Genomic DNA, 23,433 nt, shown 5'->3' with positions numbered 1-23,433 from the left:
TTTTTTTTTTTTTTTTACTTCAGCAAGTTGTATAGATTGATGAGCTGAACTCTATATGATCTTTCGATCCTCGCGAGCATAAGCCCAGGATCGACGGATGATTCCCTGCATAGACTTACTTCGCATACTCCGTGGCGTTCTTAAAAGTGTCCCGCTCTCTCACATGCCTGCATGTGAACATCCAGGGATTATCTTTCAAATTTTCGATAATTCTTGTCCAGATGACAGGAAGATCATATGAATCATATGTAGTTGTTGACTTCTCAGGTTATCTCCGAGTCATTTAGTGCACTTTAATTATCTTGCATGATCTATGAATAGCGTCGTAGTACTTTCGAAGTCCTTGTTTTGCAACCTAATCTGCCTAAGCGTGGGGGAATCCACATCAGGCTGGGGTTTGGAAAAGTTGGGGTCATCGGGTGGATAAAGTGGGTTACAATTGGTCCTCGTGACGTTCTTCAGACCGCCCTTGATTCTTTGCTTTTCTTTAGTCTTTGACTCTTCATTTTTCATTTCGATTTATGTATGAGTTTGTGATCTTGCGAATCAGTTTTTATTCAATCTCTTCATAATCTGGATCTCAAACTAAATCGCAGACCCGAATGGCGCGTTCCCGATGCACAAGCCTTCAATATCGGTATTAGGCGACTCCGCAATAGCCCATTCGAAATGTTACTCCAATCATGACTCGAATCCGATTCCTTCGCCGCCCCGTCGTTCCCTGCGCAGGGCTATCTCCATACCAGTAGTCTCGTCAATAGTGAAGGACTCATGGAATTGGGCTGGCGACACACTTGGTGCCTACCGCAGTGGACCCTCGGCCGAAGAACGGCAACACCTGGCAGATATTGAGGATCGGAAACAGGTGTTGTACTTGAAAATAAAAAATGTCAGTGCTTTTTCCGAAAAAAAAATATCACAAGCGTGGCAGCTCGGTACCTGACCGGACGGTTGCATCTGTTGCGTCACCATGCTAATCGTGACTTTGACTGCAGGCAGTGTCGTACGAGGAATGGTGTAGCTGCGCCAACGAGCTCGATGTACTAGAAGAAAACAACATCTGGAAACATACTTTCGAATGCCCCGAATACAATCCTGAGCTGGTACAGGAACGACTACGAGAACTAGAGGAGGCGCGCATCAGCTGTGACGTGGGCCGCATGCTATTTTTGGTTCGGACCGCGCTCAGTCGGGATCTGGGGATGATGAGCAATGCATCGCTTTATCGCCACTCACATATTGGGACCAAGGATCTGATTGATCGATATATCACCACGGCGCTTGAGACGATCACGAACTTGGTGGATCTGTCGGTGTATAATCGCTGCGATGGATTGGAATTGAAGTACATCCTGGATCAGCTGCTGGCAGCCCGGCAAGCATTCGGTCGCAGCGCGTTACTTTTCTCTGGAGGTGCTACCTTTGGAATGAACCATATAGGTGTGCTCAAGGCCTTGTACGAGTCTAACCTCATCCCTCGCATTATTTCAGGCGCATCTGCAGGCAGTATTGTGTGTGCTGTATTCTGCACTCGCAAGGATGATGAACTACCAGGGCTTCTTGACACCTATGCTCATGGTAAATTCGATGTATTCAACGAAGCGGGACGAGAAGAGAACATTTTCCAGAAGACGGCCCGATTTCTGAAGTTTGGGTCTTTTCTCGATATCTCCCACTTGGCAAATACTATGCGAGCTTGGCTAGGGGATATCACCTTCCAAGAGGCATACAACCGGACACGCAGAATCTTGAACATCTGCGTGTCGAGTGCCGGCATGTATGAGCTTCCACGACTGCTGAACTACATTTCAGCTCCGAATGTGATGATCTGGTCTGCTGTGTAAGTCTTGACCTCTTTTCCAAGTTGACATCGATTTTTTGTCTGACATATCTCCAGTGCGGTATCCTGTTCAGTGCCACTGGTCTTTCGACCATACACCTTGATGGCCAAGGATCCAATCTCAGGCCTACCAGTTCCGTGGAACGATTTGCACCGAGAGTACATCGATGGCTCGGTTGATGGGGATCTTCCCATGACACGACTATCGGAAATGTTCAATGTGAACCACTTCATCGTGTCACAAGTAAATCCTCACGTCGTACCATTTCTAGCCAAGGAGAACGGACCTACCAAGGAACTTCAACAGGGATTATCGTTTGTTCCTCGGTGGGTCAACACAATGACGCATCTGGCAAAGGACGAAGTGTTGCACCGAATGAATGTTCTTTTAGAGCTTGGAGTGTTTCCAACTTCTCTGACCAAAGTCGCGGCAATTGTGAACCAAAAGTACAGCGGTGACATCAACATCTACCCTGAATTGATTTCCTCCAATTTCCCGCGGATATTGGAGAACCCGACAACAGAGTTCATGCTAGAGGCCTGTTTGAGTGGCGAGCGAGCAACATGGCCCCGGCTAAGCCGTCTTCGGAACCACTGTGCTATTGAACTTGCCCTTGACCAAGCCATTCAGCAGATGCGGGCTCGCGTGGCCTTCAGCCCGGGCCAAGTCGACATGCGTTTGAAAAGCTCTTTCCAACACCCACCAGGCTCCATAGACAGCAACGCAAATAGAGGGCGCTTACAAAATCGGAGGAGAGGCTCCCACAGCCCCGAGTTGGAGAGAACGCGATCAAGGGGTTCATCGAGAGGTCAAAACACCCGACAGCTTCGCAAAGCAAGGAGTACTGTGTCGCTTGAAACCCCACAGATTGGGCTATCCAACAATTTAATCTCCGTGCCGCCTCGTCCAAAGCCCCACCACCACCGCCGATCATCAATATCCTTTGGTGGTGCTGTATTTGCGATTGGATCCGGTAGCGACGCGGAAGAAGAGGAGTCTGGTCTTCCCATCTCTGGCCACCCTCGGCAACGCCGAGCCCGAGACTCTTTCGATGCATCATCCCACGAAGAATATTCAGCTCAAGGAACACCTTCTCCTGTTCGCTCTCGGCGATCATCTTTCTCTAGCAGGCCACAACGCTCCGCCTCCGGCCGACAAGTCTCCCCCAAGCAGGTCTTGGGGCCGTCAGCCAGAGAAATCTCAATGGCATTGTCTCCTTCATCCCGTCACCTACTCAGCATGACGCCAAGCGTCCACCCGACCTGTCCTGATCCCATCTCACGTAAACCGCACCACTGAATATATTCCGCACACCCGACGAACAAGTCCCCTGCGGGGAGATATTGGGGCTAGCGGTCGAACTTTACCTGAATGCTTCCATGCAACTTGAAGTTCAAGAGTTTCTCCCAGCCTCAAGCCAATCGGACGGGAAGGCTTCTCACATACATATCACCTCGCTTACCTCCTCCGTACATGACCGCTATGACCACCACAGTCTATGAATCGCCATTTTATGACACCCTTTTTGCTTAGAACATTTTGATCGGTCCAGATTTTCGGGATACCATTTTGTTGAGATTACCTAGACACAGCTGACATCGAAGCCCTCGGGTGGCTACATGTATCTGAAGTATGACAGATATGGGCTTTGACAATGTAAATAATAAGGTTTTTAGATTCAAATGTCCCTGACTTCGGTCAAACAACCATTTCGTTTAACTGATACTTTTTGCCAATTTCAGCTATCTGTACGAGATTTTCCGCTCTTGGCGCTGTGTCCGCAGAAGAGGCTAGTATGTGATCGAAAAACTTGGCGGCCACATTGCGCAGTGGTCAGCGAAAGGGTGGTGGGTGGAGGCCGAAAATCCGAGAAGGGGAAGCATCGGCGTTGTGGTTGGATAATGTACAACATAGGATATTATCTGATACATCATCTAACAGATACTGGTGAATCCTGCTGCTACATGTATGTACATCTGGTTATATGTACACTCATTTTCTACTAAACGACTTCTCTGGCCAACTTCAAAGAGCTCACACGTGGTGTCTCGTTTCTTGCCATTCGACCTTCTGCATTGCTCATTAAAGACCAGCAAAACACACCAGCTGGATCAACCCTGTGTCCCCATTCATAAGCCGATCTCTGAAGTCATGGACCCACTGTTGGAGCTAAACACATTTTGAGAGGTTTAGACTGCAAGGACCCGCTTACGCTAGCCCCAAAGAAAAAAAAAGGCTTACGACGACATTCATCCAGATTCCAGAGAAAAGTGGAAATATTCCAAAGCAATATCCCGACATGCACTCCGTACCAGATTCAACTTCTCCATGAAACAGGGTCTGCTCCGCCAGTGTTTCCAAGTAAACATGTGCATCGTCTAGCCCTCCAGGTGAGCACGACATCTAAAAACACCATTTTTCAGAGCCAGACATCACATCTTTCGAAGCCTCTCAGGGTCTTTCCTGGTGGTGTGTCTTTGACGTGCTCTGTGCAAGAAAGAACATGCTTGGTAACCCCGAAAGGCAAGTTCTTGTTTCAGGCCCCTTGCAAAATGCCGAACAGCCAAATTGCGGCCGAGCTGGTTCCACTCGTCGCCGATCCTCTCGTATTAAGGGGATCCATTGGCCGTTTCTTTATCAATCAGTGGAAACGTCGATCATTTTCCCTGAAAAGGCCTCAACACATGTCCACAATGCCCATGGCTGAATCCACCAAGCATGAATTGCTGTTTCCCTGATACAGGGACTGTATCAAATTATGAGGTGGCAAAGTTAGAATGATCTCATGGCATTGAATAATGAGATCAGAACCAGAGGCCATCAACTCATGTGGCTGGGCAATATCTTTGCCTTCAAACGACCATTGAACGTCCCATGGCGCAATTTCGGACTCGGCAGAATCATCTACGGATTCAATGGCCTTGCCGTGTACAGAAACAGGCCCGAAAGTCAAAGAAACAAGTCGCTTTGTTCGGTGAAGAAATTAAGCTCGCCGGCACTATTGACTTAGTCCGGTCGGTTCCATGGATGCTTAGTTGAGCTTATCCACCCCGATCCGGTAAGTGGCCCTGACCATCTGCAATGGGGAAACATGATCCTGTCAGCCCGCTCCGGCACTGCTGATATACACGGAACATGATCGTCACACCATGGCCGCATCACGGAGCCCGTTCAAGCATCTTAAGCGAAGTGCCGATACCTTCCTTGTTCTGTCAGGCAAGGAATCCACTTTTCCTTTGTTTTCTTTGTCTGAAACAGGAAGCTGGCCGTTGCCTGGTCGTCTGGCCAGCAGCTATCACGCCATAGGCTGGGGATGAATATCTCAACCCTAAATTGAAGTGCCGATTCCTTCTGATTTTTGACCTTTGCCTCGTTCCTGACCCACACCTTCCTCAGGCCACAGGGATCAACACCCGCCTTCTCGTGGATATGGCGGCCCAGCCACGGACAGAGGCAAAGTTTTGAGATCATTGCCCGATCCCGGAGTCTCTTTCAGTCATGGGGGGTTGAGGACCCGGAATTTGAGGCTGGGCTCTATCCACCAAATGATTTTATAAAGAAGCTTCCATCCGCCCTCTCTGCTGCTCTTCATCCAACTATACACCTGATCAAGATTGTACTCAGTTCTTGATCCAATTCCATCCTCTCTTTTCCCATATCGATCCACTCCTCAATCAATCTTTTCATAATGAAGTACAGTATCGCTGTCATGGGCTTGGTGGGCTGTGCCCTCGCTCTTCCCGCTCCCCAGGGTGAGCCTCAGCCTACTGGTCCTCCTTCCGGACCTCCTCCCACTGGCACCCCCAGCAGCTTCCCCGTTCCTCTGCCCACCGGCGAGTTTGAGAAGCGTCAGTTCGGTGGTTTCCAACCCTCGGGTCCTCCCCCTTCTGGCACTCCTAGCGGCTTCCCTGGTCCTCAGCCCACTGGCGACTTCGAGAAGCGTCAGTTCGGTGGCTTCCCTTCTTCTTTCAGCCTCCCCATCCCTGAGCCCTCTGGTGGATTCGGCAATTTTGAGAAGCGCCAATTCGGTGGTTTCCCTTCTTCTTTCAGTCTTCCCATCCCCGAGCCCACTGGTGGCCCTGGCAGCTTTGAGAAGCGTCAGTTCGGCGGTCCTCCTCCTTCTGGCCCTGCCCCCACTCGCGCTGCTCCTTCCGGTACCCCTAGCGGCTTCCCTGGTCCCCTACCAACTGGCGATTTTGAGAAGCGTCAGTTCGACGGTTTCCATCCCTCCGGTACTCCTAGCGGTTTCCCTGGTCCCCAGCCCACTGGCGGATTTGAGAAGCGTCAATTCGGCGGTCCTCCTCCCTTTGGATCTGCCCCCTCGGGTCCTATCCCCACTGGACCTACCCCTACCGGTCCTATCCCAACTGGATCCGCTCCCACCGCTTTCTAAAATTATTCCCCCGTGTCCATTAGCGCACGCCAGCACCGACGCAGCCAGGAGCCGTTGAGGTCTATCTGGTGAAAACGTCTATACACGACGTGTTGTACAGTTCTTCAGGTCCCGACTCATAGATTGAATTTACCGGTGACCTATTCCCAAGATTTCTTTTTGTTTGTTTGGTTTTTTTTTGTGGAGGGAATTACCCGTATAGATGGCTTGAAAGTTTTGAATGTTATCCATGACGGCTGATACTAGCTACCCTTGCAAGTGGATTCGATTTTTTTTGTGCTTAACCGCGAATAACTTCTCTTTGCCATGGCAATATACTATTTTTGTTTTATTGAACAAAACGATGGCTGCTTATCACAATGAGGTCATCATGATTTGTAAAAATGTAAACAATGTGCGTCGTGACTTGGACAAGATCACATTTAGATTCGTCCGACATGAAAGTTGACGATAATTTGCAGACTTTGCTTACCAAGAGATTCTAAAAATAAAGATCAATTTACCTGCATTACCGTGTTACATCCGAATGCGGACTGTCAATGCAAGTTAATTAGCTTCTATTCTGAGTGAAAGGTTTGCTAATTAAGGAACAACTTCCCTGTCAACCGCACAGGCTAACTCCACTACGCTGCATCCGTCCCGGCGGTAATGCATGATCCCCATTGGTTTCGGTCGAGTCCAGCTGCTCATGGAAGCTGTGCAGCTTTCCAGCGCCTCATGTTATGCACGCCGGGAGGTCTAATAAGCACCGGCCAAGTCTCTTATCCACCAAGCTTTATATCCGGACGCCTCCCGCTGCTCGAATGCCATATGTATTCTGGAAAAAATAGTGATCAACCTCCGGCTTCATTGCATTGACAACGAAAGTTGCTTGGGGCTTCATTATTTGTCTTTTTTCCCTCGCTTCGGGTGGCCTTGTTTTTAGTCCCTACGCCATCACGCTTGTTCCCCGGTTGCTGCGAGTCAAGTGGCCACCGAACCCTCAAACCCTTGTCCAGGCCTCGTCCAATCCGAGACATCCCCCCGCTCTTTATGCTGGTCTTTGCCCTGCAGACCTACACACTCTTCAAGGATACGGAATCCTTCGCCAAGACCCTCTTCGCAGGCTTATTGATCCCTTGTCGTCAGCCCCCGGACGTGGCGCCGTGTATTTGATCAAGCCGCGTTGCAACATCTTGGTTACCCCTCATTGAGGACATTTTTATTATTTTTCTCGTCATTCATCTTTCCGCTCGAATGTTCATTGCTGCTCTCTCACTGGAGAGTGGTCATATATACTGCCGTGGGCCCCCTCCTTGTGTTTCATTAAGATAATCACTATGACTGGCCTTGTCAACAAACCTCTTTCAATGTTCCGCAGACCCGACTCCCCCAGGCCACTTCACACCAGATGGGGCGACGTGGCCATCTCTGTTCCTACAGATGGATCATGGAACCAATATAACAACCCTCATCGTCCACCACAAGAAGAGAGAGAGGCTTATGGTCCGGGCTATATATCCCACTACCCTCCCTCTAACCGGCACGATACCCTTCATAGGGACAATAATGATGAAGAAGAAGATACCGTGGGCATACCAGCTCATCCTTTGACCTCTGTCCATCGCCGAAACTCTCTTTCTCTGGGAACACTGCGACCGGGTCGTCTTTCTGTGCGCCTGGCATCTCGCCCCAAGCACCTCCGAGGCGAAGCTCAACCCGAGCGAGATGCGCACCAGCAAGAACCACAGCGAACTGATTTTGCTTATAAGCCCATTCAACAAGGTTATACTCTTGACACGACCGAAAAATCAAAGCAGCCGGTCACCACTGCACCATTCAAATACATTCCCACAAATGGACGGTATCTCAAAGAGATCCCTGCTGCACCTCCCCCACGCAGTCAGTCTGCGATGTCCCACCGCAGCTCTCGTAGCCGGCGAGACTCGTTTACAGAGTCATTGGATGAAAGGTTCTCTCGCCGTGGCTCACACCAGGAGGACGATCGTAACAGTCTTCGATCCAGTATTGGTGAAAGCTCGGATAGCTCGAGCTCCAAGCGAAACTATGATATGATGCCCAGAAGGGGCAGTTCTCCTTTTGTTCCGGCTGATCGTCGGAGGGCTTCGTTGATGAAGCCTATGACTTTGGCGATGGTTCCAGACCCGGAGGATCTATATGAGTGACTGTGATGCATTATGCCTTCTAAATTTTTCTTATTTTTTGGTTTCTTCGTTTACGTGTCTACGGTTTACGGGATTTGATCTTTGACCATTGCGCGGCGTTGAGCTTTCGGCATATTCAGGCGTTTAGGTCGGCGGCGTCCACCACTTTTCTTTTTCATATAGTACTCAAGGACCTTCCATGTCGGAATGAAAACGTTTTCTCAATCTATAATGACTCACCTGTAAAGCCCGATAAAGTTAGTAGATGACAATCAATTGTTCGTGCTGTAGGGTTACATTTGACCTTCCTACAAGAGCTAGTCGGAACGGTCCTAATGCACAACCTTGCGTTCAAGACAAAAGCTCACCCCTTAATAATTGTCATATCCGAATGGCCCGGGTCTAGATGCATAAAATAAGGTATAGTGTGGTTTTACTCATATTGCTACCCGTTAGACAAAGCGTTGCGCTGAACCCCTCTGCACGGAGCAGGACGTGGCAGTTTACCGCGCGTATGCATAAATCCCAAATGGATTTGGCCCTGAACAAGCACCACTGCTGCACCAGGGATAATTTCAGGGTCTTGAAGAGTGAGGGACGATAATGTTGATTATTGCAACGAAACGCGAAGAAATCGCTCATGTTTACAAAATGCAATATTTCCGCAGCATCGCACGTCTCAATATTCCCCAGATAAGAAGTCCATGTAGATCGGCGGTGATCACCGATCGGATCTTTATGGGAGTTGGAGTTGGAGTTGGTTCTGACTGGGGTTTTGATTGGGTGTCTGGTCGAAGCGCTTACATCGAACCAGTCAGGAGGCTATATGAGTGTTGGTTTCCGCCACCGCATGAATGTGATTCGTTGATATGCACGGTTATGCACGAGGGCCATGAGAATCCGGATGCGCTGTATCATGGACGTTCCTTTGGCTTGGTAATGCGAGTCTTGGCTCCTAACAAGCAAAGGGAACGAAAGCCTCTGGTCTTGGCGTGATGCGCTGGTCGCTGAATGGAGCTTTGACTGGGCTTAAAAGTGGACTAATTATGGGCCTTTGCTATTTTAGACTTTGGATTTGGATTCCTTGAGGGTTTTCTGATACTATCTTTACTCTTTTTTTACTTTTTTTTTACCCTCTTTTGGCTTGTTTTGGGCTCTTTTGCCCATTATTTACTCCTCATTTCGTCTCAAAATAGTACTATGGGGAACTTCCTGAAACAGGGTCATGTCAGAGAAGATTGACCTTTTGAAGCATATATCAAGGACTGATATGCCAAATGTCATGTTCATATCTGAAATCCATCCTCCACTTTCCTTAATTCAATTTTGGAGCCCAACACATTTGTGTTGTTGCCAAGTTATAATCAATTTTTCCCCTGGAGCTAATGGTGACTCTGCACTGTGATAGTCACTAGCTCTGTTTTTCAATATTCTTTTTTTTTCCCTTTTTTTTTCAATATTTTTTGAAAAATACCTTGGGCAGGGGTGTTTATGAATTAATTTCTCTTTCATCACACGATCTACCAAGGATCCCTTTTAGCAAAGGTGATTATCATTGGCGTAGGTCGCTGCAAGCGTTGAATTGATCCTTGCAAGTAAAGTGGCACTCCCCCGTGGGCCGTCGAGGTGATACTGCACGCAGCACGCTAACACCTTAGTCTCCTAGTGACTGGCGGTTTCCTGCATCTTTTCTCTCGTAAGGAGAGAGCAAAACGAAAACAACAACAGGCCGCTCAACTAGAACACCAACACCTTCAAGTGCCACCTGCCTACAAAGCCAACTTCTACGAATCTCATGCGCCTGGGCCCCGCTCCGCACATCCCCGTCCACTATCATCTTTTGCTCCGGACTTAAGCCAGGCCCACTATGGCTATGGCTATGGCTATCCACTCCCCCGAAGCTCCTGCGACCAGCCCCCACTGCCCACATACGACCCATCAAAATACCAACCTATACGACCGAACTCCATTCCAAGCTCCGATCTCCTCGCTTATCCGTACACGGCCGCGACGGGACAATCTTCCCACTTGAGCGCTGTCCACTATCATAACCCGCGACATTCAATCTATCAACCACCACCGGCGCCGGACCCATACTCCGCGCCGAGAATACCGCGTGAGTCAGTGGCGTCTGCAAGACGACAGACTGCTATGCCTATTTCATCCCGGCCAGCTGCTTCGGCTCCGCAGCGGGTGATGAGGTCGGAGGTTCGAGAAAGGAGTCGTTCTGAACCTATGCCTGCAGGCCCTGATAGCCAAGGAAGTCGGCGTCGGCAGAAGCCCGTTCTTTCGCGGCTAGTTACCAATTTCGGTTAAACCAAGCCTTCAAGAGGGGAAAGGAAAGAGAGTGCCAATCATGTTTCTCTCTTTCTTTTTTTCTTTGGATTATTGGCCCTCGTTTTCTCTGTGATGAAATCTTTTAATTTCTGGCTACTAAAAAGCATGGCTATAACGGCTTTTTTTGATCCTTGTTCACGACCGTTATGAAGGAGCGGAGGCGTTTTGGTGATCATCTTGCTGGATTTTAGCAATTCTTTCTAATGGGACCTTTTTCATGTTTATTTCATGTTTATTTTTATGCCTATTTTATAAATGACATTGTCTTGTTGATTCCAAATCAATTTTCAAGACTATCTAATACCAAAGCAGTAAGTTCGCGCGTATGTACGGTTGGAACTTGGCACTGCGTATGGACTACGGACTACGGACTACGGACTACGGAGAGCTAATGATTTACTCGAGTGGATTCGTAATTACTGATTTTCTCCCCACTTTGATCATCTGAAAGATCGAGACTCCAGGGGGGTCTGTGCCTCCTTTGTCGATCTTCCACATTCTTTTTTTCCCTTTTTCTCCCTTTTTCTCTCCAGTTGACCTCAGGTCATTTGAGCTTGGGGACCTCGGCGCCTAGTTAAGCTCCGAAGGGGGGTTGACGGGTCGATCAACCTTGTTGTTTCTCCGGAGTCCGAACCAACATTTCAACAATTTGCTATCTCACCAGTGATCACCTTAAGCTCCCGTGAAAGCTCGGTGAATTTATTAGATCGTCCTTTTACACTGGCTATGCAAATCTCCACTTTTGGGTTCTCTGAACCCACTCTGTTGACAAGGATTAGACTTACGCCATAGTGAAACATTATAGTAGTGTGGTTTTTTGTCAACTTTGATCAGAGAGGAGAAGGGGGTCCACCCCCTCTTCTAATCCCTGCTGGTTCAAAATCTTCTCCTCCTACCAGAGCTCCTTCCGGCGAAGTGACCCGTCAAGATGACCCGACGTGATAGTGGTCAGGCGGGATATCCCCAGCCTAGTGTGTCCTCGTCGGTTCCCTTTGTTCTGGGTTGTAGCAGGCAACCTCTCGACAAGCCCCTTGAAAAATTTCAACGGCCAATCTGTGATCAGATGTATCCATTAGGCTGATCTTCGTTCCCTATTCTGGACTGCTAGGCATACTGCGCAGGCGCAGATCCCAAAACAAGCGCCACGCCAAGCCGACGATGGAAAACGTGCATTTCATACTAGTATGTGCAACCTAACTCTTGACTCGCCATCAATCTTCTCCTGTCGGAAGGAGGGAGCAAGCTATCAGACGAACCGGGGTGATGAAATTTGGGGGCGGGCACATCCACCCTTACCCCTCTTGAGCCAAGGCTATATGCACCCGTACTGCAGCCATCGAAGCATTCCCACTTGACTACATCCCGTTGGTCTCTCTCGCCCAGTCATTTCTCGCGCTTGCGGTTCACTCGCTGCTACCTGAGGCAACTCTTGCGCTGCCTGTAGAATCCGCATCGTTGCTATCCCAAGTGGCGCCCCGGGGAGCCACCGCCAGAGGGGTTGAACCACTGTGTCGGGCCCCAATCCTGATTTCCTCAACTCTGGCTGGATGAAACTGCCCCCTCCAACACCAGCCGTGAGGTCTCCGGAAGATCTTCCCTCTTCTTGGATAAGCCAACAAATCATGCGGGAGTTTGCCAGTCCTTCGTCAGAGACTTCTGTTGTTGATATAATTTCAATATATGCGGGCGCATGTCTACTTGATCATCTTTCTTCTCCCATTCTTTGATGTTGGCTCTGCGTCGGTGATTCTTTGAATCAATCTCAACCAGTCCCTGTGGGGGGAATCTGATCAGCCCTGAAATGAGTGCCGCTTTGGGGAGTGGTCTGTCCTCCCACTGACGAAGAAGAAGAAAAAGGAAGAATCCCGTTTTGACTGCCAAGTGGGCGCTCTAATGGGCAAATTTTCCAAAGCCATGGCGAGCTTCATGAAGAGGTTCAAGAAGAAGCGTAGGCTTTCGACGGAGCTGCACGATCGCTGGGGTGATCCTGCGATCAGTTACCCCAACGAGGGGTCCTGGAACCAGTGGAACCAAACTTCAGGATTTGTGGCCAATGCTTCTATAGAGCCCCCTCGTCATCTCCAACCAGATCATTCACGACATTATGGTTCACCTCCTCTCCAACCCCTCCAAAACCAAGACTGGGATGGTTTCAATCCCCACGCCATCCAACAAAACCATCCACCAGAGTCCATACAAAAAGGGTCGAACTTCCCCAAGGGATACTTTGATGCAAATATCCGGCGTCCCGTTGTGAAGACGTCGACTCTGAGACCGCCATTCCCGGGTTTAGGGATAGATGGTACTCAACACGATATAAGGCGTGAAATCCCAGACATAGACAGCATGGATGATCCAGCTGCCGATGAATCTTGCGACGAAGATGACGACGAAGAGGACGAGGAACGCGATACCTTGGGCGACAGTCGATGCTTGGCTCTACGTGGCTGCGCTACTGAAGATACTGTTCCACGACACGTGGTCCGCGATGACTGTGACTCCTTTGATCGCGCTGCAAAATCGCCGGCGCTATCCATCACATCTCGTATGCGCCGAGTGAGTATACAATCCTCAACCACACAAGCTTCCTCCGTGGCTGGTAGCTCCAGACGCACTAGCTATACCGCAGCATCATCTGTCTCTGCGCCTTCTCTCCCTCCGGATACTCCTAGATATCCACCACAGGCTATCTCTCATGCCATGAAAATGGCACAAGCAGAGAAGCGACCGCCAGTCCCTCGTCGAAAGACCCGAGAGCCCGAACCTACCCCTCCGACTCGACAAGAGATGGTACCATCCTATGATGACCTTTTTGGTTGATTCGATTGTCTACAGATTTTTCATATTTTTATTTCATTCCTTTATTTTACTTAGAAAAGATTGGCATTTTGTTTTTATTCTTCTTTGCGTGGGCGGCAATTTTCAACTTTGTTTTCGATAACCCTCCAGGGACCAGGGCTCATACTTGGCACATTTGGGGGAATGCAACTTCTACCCATTAATGTGAATTTAATTTCTTTCTCGGACACCGAGTCCTGTTAGTTTCTTGTCTGATTAAACACATCTCTTTCTATTTGGAATTGATTTCTTGGTCTTGGTCTTTTGATTTGTAGCTGTAAGCGAGTCCTGGAAGAATTGCGCTATTCCTACTAGATATTCGGCAACTATTTATCACAACTCCGCCGGGGTAAACAGTAAACTTGTATTCTCCTCTCACTAGTACGTAAGTCTCTTGGCGCTGAGCCTTTTTCTCTCTCCTTTCTCTCGTTTTTTTTTTTCAGTTAGAACTTGGGGCTGATAGACTCATTTTCGAGACCCAGTCAAAATTTCCAAAAAGATGAGAGATGAGGGGGTTTGCAAGTTGAACACCCGCTCGGTTCGTTTGCTGCATATGCAGACTGCAGCTCCGTGTCACAGTCACAGCCGCCGCTCCACCAATCACTCACGTATCTTCATCACACTCGTCACCTTACGAGTGGATCACCTTCAATATCTATGATTGGTTGATATCGCACCAGCGACCAACCGTTGGTCTGCAACTAATCCCATGAGTGGTCCCCCTCCAGCCTCTCTTCGATGAGCTCTAAGCGCCCAGTGGTCACCCTGCGAGGGGTGTGCTTCATTCGACAGGCACGTTCTTCGACCAACCACCAAACAAATTCACACTGCATGGGGAATCACTCCGTCGCCGCCAGCCTCTTCCCGACTGGTGGACTCCACTCAATCGTCACACCCCGACTTTGGTGTGAAAGCTTTCAGACACTGAAAAAAGAAGCTTTTCCTCCCGAATACGCTCAATCTCCGACTTGCGCTTTCTCTGTCAGCTTTCCCATGAAACCTTGATCGCCATCACCGGGCGCTTGGATTCTGGTTTATTATTCTGGCGGTCGAAGGAACAGCCTCCTACGCCGGATTGTCTGCTTCTCATCGATCATGCTTGGACTCTGGCAGTCCAGGAAGCCGGTATTGACCGCTGTGGTCTTGCTGGGCAGTCTCGTCCCAGCTGGGCTGGGCCTACGAGTTACATCCGGCTCCTCATGTACGGACAGTTGTAATAAATGGGGTGTTTCTACCAACACCACCGCGGACGAGATCTCGTGTGTAGACACGGCGTTCAACAGCACAGCGAAAGGAGAGGACTTCAAAGACTGTATTACCTGCGAGTTAGAAAGCACCTATGAGGATGCGACCACAGGGGAAACCGATGTGAACTGGGCACTTTGTAAGTTGCTTCTTTTGCGAACTTTCGGGTTTCACAACGCTAACGTGGAACAGATAACCTGCGATTTGCGGTCTCAACCTGCGTTTTCGGATACCCCGAGAGCATCTCCAACGTTTCGTCTCCGTGTCCAGTCGCATGCGGGACAGTCCAAGATGCCGTGCAGTTCGACATTGAGGACCCGGTTGTGGGCGAGTTAAGTGCATGGTGCGACACAACGTCCTTTGCAGACAACGTGATCAACACCTGCGAGTTCTGCTATAACCTCACAACCAACCAGATTTACCTGGCAAACTGTAAGTGCCCATCTGACGGCAGCCGAGATTAGTGAAACCCCCAGCATCTGACCATCAAACTCCAGTCCTCGAGGCCGTCCGATACAACTGCCACTTCCCCACAACCAGCGGTGATGAATTCGCCGTCTCCCCAACAAGAATCTTCACAGAATCTCTCCTCCCCTCCAGCCTGTCTCTCACAACCCCGGGCTCGAGCTCCTCCCACGTAAACCTAGGCTTGGTGATCACAGTCCCCGTTCTCGGGTTCGTGATTATCTGTCTTGGCGTCGGAACCTGTTGCTACTTTTTCATCCGCTACCGCAGAAAGCGCAACAGGCAAAACCGCTACCAAGACCACTTGTTTGCCCGCTACAATGACACCACCATCAGCACACCCAAGGTGGGTCAGGGCGATTGGAGTCAGGAGCAAATGTACTCTGATTACCAGGCGTATGCGCAGATGCATGCTGCCGGGTATGGGCAACACAATGGGTTCAATGAGCAATATGGTCAGGCCCATGAGATGTATGGCATCCAGAAGAACAAGCAGGATGTCCAACAACACGCGGCGGAGATGAATTTCCCCGCGCCTCACGATGGTCCCGAGCTGGCTCCTCATGCCATCGGTACAGACCAAAAGCATCCTATGTAATGAGCTCTGTTTATACCCACCTGTGCAGTTCGAGGTTTGAGAGTGAACATGTTGGAGATGTTTAAATCAGCAAAAATAAGCCTGGCCCGTGGATCCTCGTATTCTCCTGGCGAAAGTTGGTGTTGAGTTGGTGTTGATGTTCATGATGTTGTTGAATTGACGGCGATAAATAATGATTGGCTTTTGGGGTCTTCCTGACCCTTCATCCATGGCGTTTTTTTGGTTTTCTGGTTTTGATTTGCGTGCAATGAATATACCATATCCCATCATCTTGGATGGATGACAGACGGAAGACATTCCTTGAATATTTTACCTTTAAGGTAGCGAACTGAAATGGAAAAGACATACCCTGAAGAAACTTCCTTTCCAAGTATGAACTTTTGTAAAACTTGAGTGAAAGTAAAATCCGAAGAATCACTCCTTGGGAGCTTGGACCCTGCATTTGTCAAGTCAATGCTCCTGGGATTGAGGCATGGTAGCACACAATTCTCCAGAAATTAGGGGAAAGAGCCATGTATTTATCCCCAACCAAGCTTCCGCCTCCCCTCAACATAAAACCTTACAAAAACAACCGCTTGAAGTAAACACGGCACGCAGAGGCACCACATTCCCAAAAATAACCACAACCAAAAACCTTCTTCACACCGATCAGCCCTCGTATCTGTGCATCTTTGCCTGGTTGTCCGCCACGCTCTGTTTAGATTGGTCGGCGGGTGGGTTTCAGCACGCACCGCCAAGAGGTTGAGGGGCTCAGGGTCCAATAAGGGTGCGGGGAGGCTATTTTTGGGTGAGCTTGATCCTTCGGGCTGGCTACAGTCATTTTGAAAATAGATAGGTGAGGGTTCCAGCTTACTTTTCATCTTAGATGCTTCAGTGCTGGACCTTTTCTGCCGATGGCCTCATAGTACAACCGTGACTGTAGTGTGTACATAGTATGTATACTGTATACCTATGCTATGTAAAATGCTCCACTCCACTACAATCTTGGCACTCTACTACTGAGTACTGACTGGGCCTATTGCTTATAAGTTATCACTACCCTCGATATTCATGTTGGAAAACTCGCGCAGAACTGGCTTCTTCAGCAGAGCCCACAACATTTGAAGGTGCAGCAATGACTGGACTTCAAGTAGACAGGAATGCGTATCACTAGTACTTAGTAGATAATGTTTCGTGCCAGTATAGCGCAGAACCCACAACCTCTACATGTATGGATAAGGGAAACACATTCTGGGCAGGATTCAGAGAGAGCTTACCAACATTGGTGAACTTCAATCTTTTTACTTAGTAACGATCGGTGTAGTAAATCCAGGCTTTCAATTGGCAGGGGCATACACACCATAAGCAGTACTCGAGAAGGGTACTTACTTGCTACTTGGGGATATTACAACCTAACGCTAGTTGACGGTAAATTGGGCGCCGAGAATGGCTATCTGGGACGCCGATTTGAGCGCCCCTTTTACCGGAATCTGAGTCATCATTTTGTCACGTGATATCAACTGGCTGTCGGGGTATACTGTCGGTTCTTACCGCACTAGCTAGCTTAGGCAGCTTAGACCGACCCGTGACTCGTATGACTCGCATCAAACTGATTGGAATATCTGAACGAACTTTGGGATGTTATTTTAAGATTTGAACATTCTTTTGACTGGAGTACTTTAGATGACATTCAAACCCTGGTAGATTTACCCCGCTGCTTGGAAGGTTCCAAGTGGTGTGTACCGAACGGCCCCATACTTTATGCTGTTCTCGGCGCTGGGCCGTCTGCCGATCTCCAGAAAGTCAACTGCACATGTGGGCCGTGGCACTTCCATAGTCTAAAACATTTTATCACAATTCCAGCACTTGAGATCACTCATAGCGACTTTAAAGTAGAACCTCGGGGTTCTGACCAAATCCTCAAATTCTCACCTCCCATGTGGCATCTTTCCATATTGCCAAATCAACCGACAACACGAGCAATGTTCCCAAGTCACAAGTCAATCCCATTTGCATCAAGTTGCATGTAAAAAGGGGGCTACATAGTTGAACTGTGCAGCCATGCCCAAATAGGCAGGTGTTCATGCAGCAACCGAGGTCAGAGCTACATGTATTACTGGACCGCATGCACGTGTGCCAAGATACACACCTTGGCACATGAGGCTGTATAGCAAAACTTGGAAAATGTTAATCTGCCTGGGAATATCAGGCTCTCAAGCTTGCATGTGAGCTTCAAGTTCGACTTAGCTTGAATGTCCATTCAACGTCTCAAGTGCTGGATTATCAAATAACTTGAACCTGACCCTGGCACATGTGCAAGCTTGAATGTTCCTGACTCCTGAGATAGGTAACCTCCATTTTTTACCATAAGACCAACCTTTTCATATGTCCTATGTAATATGCTACTCAAGTGATCTTACCAGATTCAGTGCAGGATCTGAATCATGTATGTATCCCAAGGTTGCCTGTGCTGCAGATACCCTGCATTTACCCTACATATACGGGGTGGGGTCCATGGGTTCATCGCCCCAGGGCCCGGAGGCCTCAGCCTCATACTGGAAAAAGCAAAAACTGGAGATAAAGAGAAAAAAGTAGGAAAGCAACCTTCGAAGGGGACATGTCGCTTTGCAGGGTCTATGCATCCACAGTATTTATAGGCCAGGCATCTGAGCGTTTCCTAAACGTAGAAATACAATCAAGCTTGATCTGTGTTTGACACCCATCTTGTGGGCACCATGGATACCAGGAACCCCCGAGTTGTTTTGCTGCAATCTCAAAACAACAGTCCTCGGCTAAGTGTTCATTCTCAACCACATGGAGACGCTCCTTCGACAAGTCTCCTGCGTCCCCACGAGAATGGTGGCGGATATCAAAATGACAGTGACGACGTCAAATATAACCAGTTCAGAAGATCGTGTCGCCCAACATGTTCTGTTCTTATACAGATAGTTCTCTGCATCCTTCTTCTTGGGTTTCTTGGTATTTTATTTCATCCCCCACTGGCATCAATTCAAATGTCACATACGAGGTTTGGTCTCACTAACCTTGAGCACTTGAGTAGCACTTGCTGGCCTGGCAATCTGGATGGATGGTCATCCCACGGGTACCGACCTAGGGAATGGGATAGAAGAAGCAATGAAATATGTTAGTCCAAGTCATTTCACACCCTTGGAGCTTCTTCCTCAACATTTGAAGCCATTACTAACTTGCCATTTATCAATACAGGGCTCTACTGTATATACACTTGTTTCTGCGGGTATTATTCCTGAGGCTCTCCAGACCATTGGCAGATTCAAGGCTCAAAAGGGCACAACCCTACAGGTAAGTGCCTACCCTTGAAATGTTACTTCCAAGGTTGTGGTACCGGATTTCTGACAATCTCCAAGTCTCTATGGAATTTGATGAACACGAACTCAATAACAGATCCACTCAAGAATGTGTTCACCTATTGGAGAAAACCTCTGATATGGATCCTTTTTGTCATATGCGCCTTATCTCCAGTGGGGAGTCAAAGCACTCTGAGACTCGTGCAGCACTCAGACTCTGCTAGTACATCTCATCGGACTATTCGCTACTTGGATAGTGGCCCCGTGGGAAACCTCTTTCCAAATAACTGGGTGTGTGATCAGAACGAATTCCAGTACCCCTTATCCACGAGAGATACGTACTTGGCAGCCTTGATGCAAGGTTCGGACACGAAACAAGGACCGAGAGACCAATGGGGGAATGTGAAAATACCGCGGCTTCCAGACCCCAGTTCCTCTGAAGCAGACTCTGATGGATGGTTTCAAGTGCCTAACGGAACTGCCAGTCCTGAGCGATACTCATCACTTTCCGGTATTGCTATTGTTGGCCTCGCCAACCTTGACAAGGAGGATGTCGAATTCACTGTGGAGACCTCCTACGTGGAGCTTGCCTGCTCAGAAGGGCAGTTTATGTCTGCTAGTGTGGGAAACAGGGGTGGACTGAGTGTCACCTGTCCGGACTGTGGCCTGATTTGTGCTACAGGTGCATATAACCGAACTGCTGCTTTTCTCGGGCCCCCTTTCCCCGGGCTTACAGCCGCACAACTGGCGGACCCATCTATGACCAGGCCACGTTCGATCGTATTCAACTCCTCAGTCTTTAAAAGTGACCTTGTAGGGTTCCTGCAAACCACCTGTCAGGTCACCCAGCAGCATGTGGAAACGCAGATCGAATGCGCTGGTAATGAATGCAATGCTACCAAGATTCGATCATCAAGAACGGACCACCGCAGTGGAAATTATACTAGCTTCGACGATTGGGGTGGCTTTGCTTTGGATCTGATTTCAAAATCTAGTGTGCCAGGACAGGCTGGAGTGGGAGACGACCCATCCATCTCGGAAGGAGCAAGCACGTCTGAGTTGTTTATTCAAAATTCAACCGCTATTCCAGCTCCATCAACTGATATGTTGATTATGGAGGGCTCATACTTCAATCTTTCCACCATCGGCAATGATGTTTTTGCCACAAGGGCATCAATGCTACTGAACACGGCCCTCCAGGTTTTTACGTGTCCCTCGTGCTTCGCTGGCAACTTTCCGTCTAATATGAGCATCTACGGCCCAGATTATATTCCCGCAGATGGAATGGCCATAATGTGGAAAACATACAACTTAACGATAGCATCTGCCTTCGACGGGGGGTTTCCCGCGATGGGGCAGGCCCCATTTATGGCAGCATCTACCAATGCTACGGTGACAAGCCATACCGAAGTATACCGACCACGTTATGGGTGGATAGGCGCACTTGCTGGATCTGTGGCGGTGATTGGCTCACTGGGACTTTTCAGTCTTTGTCTCAGAGCTAGTACAAGAATTCCCAATGTGTTTGATCCGGTTATGGGCCTGACATATAACAATGAATACACGCCTCCGGCTTACCAAGGAGAGCTCGATTCAAAAGATCGAGCGAAATTACTTCAAGATGAGCGTGTTCGATTTGGGGGTGTGGGATTTAAAGATATGAAGGCAAGAATTGCGTTTGGCGAAGAGGCAATGGTCAGTATTGTGGATAACAAGACATTGTACCACGAGCAAATTTGAAGTCACAATTTGTTATTTAATTCGAATGTTCTGCATAACTCAACTTATTTCGTATTACTTTCCGTATTGGGAGGAGGAAAGAAGAAAGACCGAGAATAATGAATCTAGAAAGTGAACGTTGAATATATTGGATTGAGAAAACATTTGAAGAGTCCTAGAGAAGTATGAGTTCAAGCTCCAGAGTGGACCCACTGAAAGCTCCTCGTCGGAAACCCCAACTCTATTCCATGACTCCATGAGACCTACATGAAACAACCTCAATCTCTCCAAATCACAAAAACCTCAACAATGTCAGCCCTCAACCAAGAACAAATAAAAGTCCTGGAACAATCCCGCCAACGCCTCGTCCAACTGACTCGCTCCCTGGGCTCCCTAATCGCAAGCCTAAACCAAAGCGACCCTCTCCCGCAATGGTAACGCGCAAAACCAACCCCTCCACCACAACCTCCCACCCAAGCTAACTGATCCCGATCTCAGGTCCTCCCTCCAATCCCAAGCAAGCATCATCTCCAATAACCTCATCAGCGTCTCCGAACACCTCTCCGACCACCGCGACCTCCTCTCAACACTAGTAGCCTACCCAGGCCCCGAGTACCCAGGCCGCACGCAAGCAAACACCCTCGAGCAACTCCTCCGCACAAAACTCGATCCCCGCGTCGAAGACTGGGTTGCGCGCGGCCGGATCGCAGGTTCAGATCCCGCGCAAGGGTCAGGGCCAGGCCTGGCCCTGACAGCATCCGCGGATGGGAGCAAACCGCTTAGCGAGGCGGAACTGAGCGAGCTTTGGGAGTGGGCGCCGTTTGAAGCGAATCAGGAAGCGCGGCGCAGGAACTGGGGAGGGAATTTCACGCTTGAGGAGCGCGAGGGGCCAGGGGGTATTCGGGAGGTTGTTACGGGGTTGAAGAGGGAGTTGGAGGACGATGAGGGGGAGTCGGATGAGGAGGACGAGGATGAGGAAGGGGAGGATGAGATGGAGGTTGTGGGGGTTCATCGGAAGTCTGGGGGTGGGTCTGGGTTGGAGTTTGATATTGCGGTTCATCATGCACATGCTGTTGAGCCCGTGGTGCCTCTTGGGGATATCTTGAGATACATGACTACTGGGCGGATGCCGTAGGTGTGCTCTGGGATGGTCGCTTCCATATTATGGTTATTTTCTATACGATCTACGAAAGAGATTCCCGTGCCATCCATTTGTAGATAGCAGATACATGGGGATTAAATGGTGGATAGAACTTGGTTTTGGTTTCATGGGTAAATGCATGAAGCCTGAAATCGAAATTGTATTATTAAACGAATTACAACGAATTTTGTCAAATGAAGTGCATGAAAATTGTTAAGCAAATCTTCTAGCCGCGTCGTCGGGTAGTGGGCGACTTGGAGCTTGACTTAGGCACCGCAGTGCTTTGGGCTGAGACAGCCTTGTCCGCGGACTTGCGGGGCACCTTCTTCTTGGGCACCGGGCTGTTCCAGTAGTAGACCATCTGGGCAGCGAGGATCACATTCAGGGTGAAGCCCGAGATGAAGCCATAAAGAATCAACTTGTCGTCGACTTCCTGGAGAGTGGTGAAGATACGGGATAGGGAGCCAACGAGGTAGTTGAAGATCTGCAACGAAAAAGAAAAACGTTAGTTTGATGATCCAAAAAAAAAAGTTAAGCCTCGTTGCATAACGTACCGCGAAAGCGCTCAGCTGTCCAGTTCCACCCTCACGCCAGATGGTATAGATCTGAGGAGCCTTGCTCGCAACACTCAAAGCACCCGCACCGGCCTGCAGGTAAGACATGGTCTGCGCATCGACCAGAGTCTGATCGAAAAGCAGCGCATAGACACTAGCCGCGACAACGGCGACAAAGGTCGCGGCGGCGGCCGAGCGTCCAGCGAAGGTCAAGACCAGGACGCTGACAGCAACATCCTGGATGGCAATGAGAGCCGACTCGCCATATGTGGTGAAGGGGAACTGGTTGCGCACACCGTAGGCGAGGGTGATGAGCAGACTGGCAGTTTCCAGGGCGTACGAAACGGCAGAGACACCGGCGGAGGAGCGCGAGTTGATCAGCTTAATGATCTGAGGAAGCTTGACCACCGCACTGGCACCAACGATTGCCAGACCAAGTGCCTTGGAGATGGCGAGCGATGTACAGGCGGGATCTCCGGTGAGATCGAGATCGAGGAGAAGGGTACGGTGGCAGGACGCGCCGATCAGCGAGATGATGAGGTTGTGGATAGGTTCGGGCACCAGCTGAATTATTTGGCGCAGGAGCTCCAGGATGGGCTCCAGGTTGACTGATTTGCTTAGGGTATCCATAGTGTGAGTGGGTATAGAGGACAACGTGTGTGAACAGGATAAAAATGTCAGTGTTGACATTCCGCGGGATTAGATACAGAATGACATAATCAAGGCTCAAGGGCCAAAAAAGCTCCAAGTCAATATATCAACAAAGGAGGTATAGTTCCATCCCAACAATGGATTCGAGTGAATCTTGATAGAATTTTTAATGAGTATTATTATAAGGACCATTCAAAGTTCA

General features: G+C 49.1%; 8 protein-coding genes across 8 annotated transcripts; 7 read left to right on the top strand and 1 right to left on the bottom strand.

The window, feature by feature from the left end:
- Window positions 1-616: 616 nt before the first annotated feature.
- N7466_004808 (putative Patatin family phospholipase) lies at window positions 617-3,140 on the top strand (the record flags this gene model as incomplete). The annotated part of the gene is made up of 3 exons (XM_057164205.1): window positions 617-889; window positions 996-1,840; window positions 1,898-3,140. 3 exons carry the CDS (start codon window positions 617-619, stop codon window positions 3,138-3,140), a joined length of 2,361 nt encoding a protein of 786 aa, XP_057022886.1.
- A 2,389-nt stretch (window positions 3,141-5,529) lies between these two features.
- N7466_004807 (uncharacterized protein) lies at window positions 5,530-6,234 on the top strand (the record flags this gene model as incomplete). Its single annotated transcript, XM_057164204.1, has 1 exon — window positions 5,530-6,234. One exon carries the CDS (start codon window positions 5,530-5,532, stop codon window positions 6,232-6,234), a length of 705 nt encoding a protein of 234 aa, XP_057022885.1.
- A 1,319-nt stretch (window positions 6,235-7,553) lies between these two features.
- Window positions 7,554-8,399, top strand: N7466_004806 (uncharacterized protein; the record flags this gene model as incomplete). The annotated part of the gene is made up of 1 exon (XM_057164203.1): window positions 7,554-8,399. The coding sequence occupies one exon, from the start codon at window positions 7,554-7,556 to the stop codon at window positions 8,397-8,399; it is 846 nt and encodes a 281-aa protein (XP_057022884.1).
- A 4,209-nt stretch (window positions 8,400-12,608) lies between these two features.
- Window positions 12,609-13,535, top strand: N7466_004805 (uncharacterized protein; the record flags this gene model as incomplete). Its single annotated transcript, XM_057164202.1, has 1 exon — window positions 12,609-13,535. The coding sequence occupies one exon, from the start codon at window positions 12,609-12,611 to the stop codon at window positions 13,533-13,535; it is 927 nt and encodes a 308-aa protein (XP_057022883.1).
- Window positions 13,536-14,648: 1,113 nt separating this feature from the next.
- Window positions 14,649-15,861, top strand: N7466_004804 (uncharacterized protein; the record flags this gene model as incomplete). The annotated part of the gene is made up of 3 exons (XM_057164201.1): window positions 14,649-14,937; window positions 14,991-15,230; window positions 15,296-15,861. The coding sequence occupies 3 exons, from the start codon at window positions 14,649-14,651 to the stop codon at window positions 15,859-15,861; spliced, it is 1,095 nt and encodes a 364-aa protein (XP_057022882.1).
- Window positions 15,862-19,520: 3,659 nt separating this feature from the next.
- Window positions 19,521-20,906, top strand: N7466_004803 (uncharacterized protein; the record flags this gene model as incomplete). Its single annotated transcript, XM_057164200.1, has 1 exon — window positions 19,521-20,906. One exon carries the CDS (start codon window positions 19,521-19,523, stop codon window positions 20,904-20,906), a length of 1,386 nt encoding a protein of 461 aa, XP_057022881.1.
- A 288-nt stretch (window positions 20,907-21,194) lies between these two features.
- med8 (RNA polymerase II mediator complex subunit MED8) lies at window positions 21,195-22,020 on the top strand (the record flags this gene model as incomplete). Its single annotated transcript, XM_057164199.1, has 2 exons — window positions 21,195-21,319; window positions 21,384-22,020. 2 exons carry the CDS (start codon window positions 21,195-21,197, stop codon window positions 22,018-22,020), a joined length of 762 nt encoding a protein of 253 aa, XP_057022880.1.
- Window positions 22,021-22,252: 232 nt separating this feature from the next.
- N7466_004801 (putative monosaccharide-P-dolichol utilization protein) lies at window positions 22,253-23,210 on the bottom strand (the record flags this gene model as incomplete). The annotated part of the gene is made up of 2 exons (XM_057164198.1): window positions 22,253-22,510; window positions 22,581-23,210. 2 exons carry the CDS (start codon window positions 23,208-23,210, stop codon window positions 22,253-22,255), a joined length of 888 nt encoding a protein of 295 aa, XP_057022879.1.
- Between the last annotated feature and the right edge of the window lie 223 nt (window positions 23,211-23,433).

Source organism: Penicillium verhagenii (genome assembly GCF_028828195.1).
Source record: "Penicillium verhagenii strain IBT 33310 chromosome Unknown utg000005l_segment0_segment0, whole genome shotgun sequence".
Taxonomy (NCBI): Eukaryota; Fungi; Ascomycota; class Eurotiomycetes; order Eurotiales; family Aspergillaceae; genus Penicillium; species Penicillium verhagenii.
Note: the sequence above shows the minus strand (reverse complement) of the source record. Positions and strands in the feature narration are given on the sequence as shown.